The 2295-nt window shown below is 52.3% G+C and overlaps 1 protein-coding gene across 1 annotated transcript; it reads left to right on the top strand.

Annotated features, from left to right (window-relative positions):
- Positions 1-805: 805 nt before the first annotated feature.
- Positions 806-1905, top strand: CABS01_12298 (CFEM domain-containing protein; the record flags this gene model as incomplete). The annotated part of the gene is made up of 4 exons (XM_060545652.1): positions 806-871; positions 989-1169; positions 1231-1778; positions 1837-1905. 4 exons carry the CDS (start codon positions 806-808, stop codon positions 1903-1905), a joined length of 864 nt encoding a protein of 287 aa, XP_060396509.1.
- Positions 1906-2295: the final 390 nt, after the last annotated feature.

Below are 2295 nucleotides of genomic sequence, written 5' to 3'. Positions count from 1 at the left end.
ACTCTCGAATAATATCTCCCCTATCCACCGAGACACCTCACCTCACCTTACCTCACCTCGAGTAACCACCAACTTCTCTCCACCAACACTCTTCCATCGTCACCTCACATCATCACACACTTTCGCTCCACCACTGCGAAATACTCTGAAGCACGCTTCCAACAGCCTCGACAGCTTTGACATCAATATCAATCGTAGGTAAGTTGATATATCCCCGATATCTCTGATATCACGAGCCTTCATCATTTTCTTTTTGCGCTGCCGCAAGCTGCTTGCTTCGGATTTCCACCTTTGCCTGTTCAGTTTTCAAGCACACGAAAAACGGAACACCAACATTTCACTGTCAGTTTGTTGACTCGTCTTGTGCGACCTTGGACCTGCCTCGTTCTTTCCCCAGTTACACCACACCTTCCCCCAGGCGCAGCTTCCCAAATTTGCGTAACACTCATTTCCTTCACCACCTGCCACTCACCATCTCGTGGCCTTCTTTTTCCCCTTCCACCCACCCACAAAGTTGTCTCTCTTCCCTTTTCACCACACCACCTTTTCCGTTCTTCACCATCACAAACAATCTTTTAGGCTTTCTTTCCAAGCCCACGCACGCTCTTTGTCACCAGGTAATTTTGTTCATTGACTGCTTTTGCGGATTACCTCACCTCACGCTTTTATCTTATTTCTATTCTGATTCGATTGCGAAAATCCGAGCTCTGCTGATATTCCACCTCCAGGTCCTTCATTGCCGACTTTTTCTCGCAAACGACTTACTCTTCTCCAGTCTTACAGAACCCATCAACAATCATTCACAATGAAGTCTTCCATCATCCTCGGTGCTGGCCTTCTTTCTGGTGCCATGGCTCAGGGCGCCTGTGGCGTAAGTAGATTTCCTCCCTCAACTGTGAACATGGAAAATCCAGTCACATGGACTTCCATTCTCAGATGCTCATTCTTCACCGCCTTGAATCATATGTGATTCTAACTCGATCAACAGACTGGCTGTATCTCCGCCATGCAGGGTCTCGCCTCTGACCTGGGCTGCACCGCTGGCGACAACGCCTGCCTCTGCCGCAACCCGAACTTCGCCTATGGCATTCGCGACTGCTCTTTCCAGAGCTGCGCTCAGTCTTCTGATGCTGAGGCCGCTGTCGCCTCTGGCATTGAGCTCTGCCGCCGTAAGTTCTGCTCTTCCCAGCAATCTCAAGCTTGACTTGAAACCACTAACAACCGTATCAGAGGCCGGTGTCGTTGTCACCGTTATCCCTGGTGCCACTGTCACTCAGCCTACTGGCACCGTCACTGCCACCGCTGTTCCGGTCGTTTCCTCGATCTTCTCTGAGATCACCTCTGGTGGCAGCACTCTCACCACCCTCCTTGGTGTTACCACCCTCACCAGTGCTGCCTCTGGTGGCGGCGAGTCTGCGACCCCTAGCCCGGTTTCCACCTCCACCTTCACCACTGTCATTACCAGCGGCGAGTCCACCATCACCTCCACTGGCGAGACCACCCTCTTCGGTGTTGGCGGTGTCCCTGGTGCCACCTCCCTTCCCCAGACCGCTGTCACTACCGAGCCAATTGTTAGCACCATCACCTCTGATGGCAGCGTTATCACCTCCACCATCGGCTCGACCACTGTCCTTTCCTCCCTCACTGGAGGCGAGGCTTCCAGCGCTCTCTCCAGCCAGGCTAGCGAGGCTACTGGTGCCACCACCACCACTGGCGGCTCTGGCTCTGCTTCCGGTTCTGCCACTGGCACCGCTGCCAGCTCCAGCTCCAGCGGCCTTGTAAGTTCCTACTTGCCTGTTTACCTTCTCTACACGCAATACTAACATCTTTCTCTAGGCCAAGCAGACTGCTGTCCCGGTTGCCGGCTTCCTGGCTGCCGCTGGCTTTGCCGCCATGTTCATCTAAGCGCCTTTCGCTCAGATGACGATGTACTTGCTTTTCTAAGTTGCGGTAAATACCCGTCTGGACCCATAATCTTGGTTTCGACATCCGGATTCATCCTCGCCTTCTACCAATTTCGACTTGACACGACACGGTTGTGACGGGCACATTAGTGAAATGGACAGGGAAGATGAGGTGTGGAATACGGACGATTCGGAATTTTTCTTGAGGGTCAATCAGGCACAACGAGTTCTGGGCTGTCGATTTTCGGACGGCAATTAACAATGGTTTGATGATACAAATGGCTTTACACAAGGGACGTAATGACTTGACGGACTGATATCCAATGTGGTTTTGGTGGCCATCATAGGCACATCGTAGGCATTTGGCCGTAAAATGGTGGTGGTGAGGTAG

Source organism: Colletotrichum abscissum (assembly GCF_030869225.1).
Source record: "Colletotrichum abscissum strain IMI 504890 chromosome Unknown Scaffold_37.1, whole genome shotgun sequence".
NCBI lineage: Eukaryota > Fungi > Ascomycota > Sordariomycetes > Glomerellales > Glomerellaceae > Colletotrichum > Colletotrichum abscissum.
Note: the sequence above shows the minus strand (reverse complement) of the source record. Positions and strands in the feature narration are given on the sequence as shown.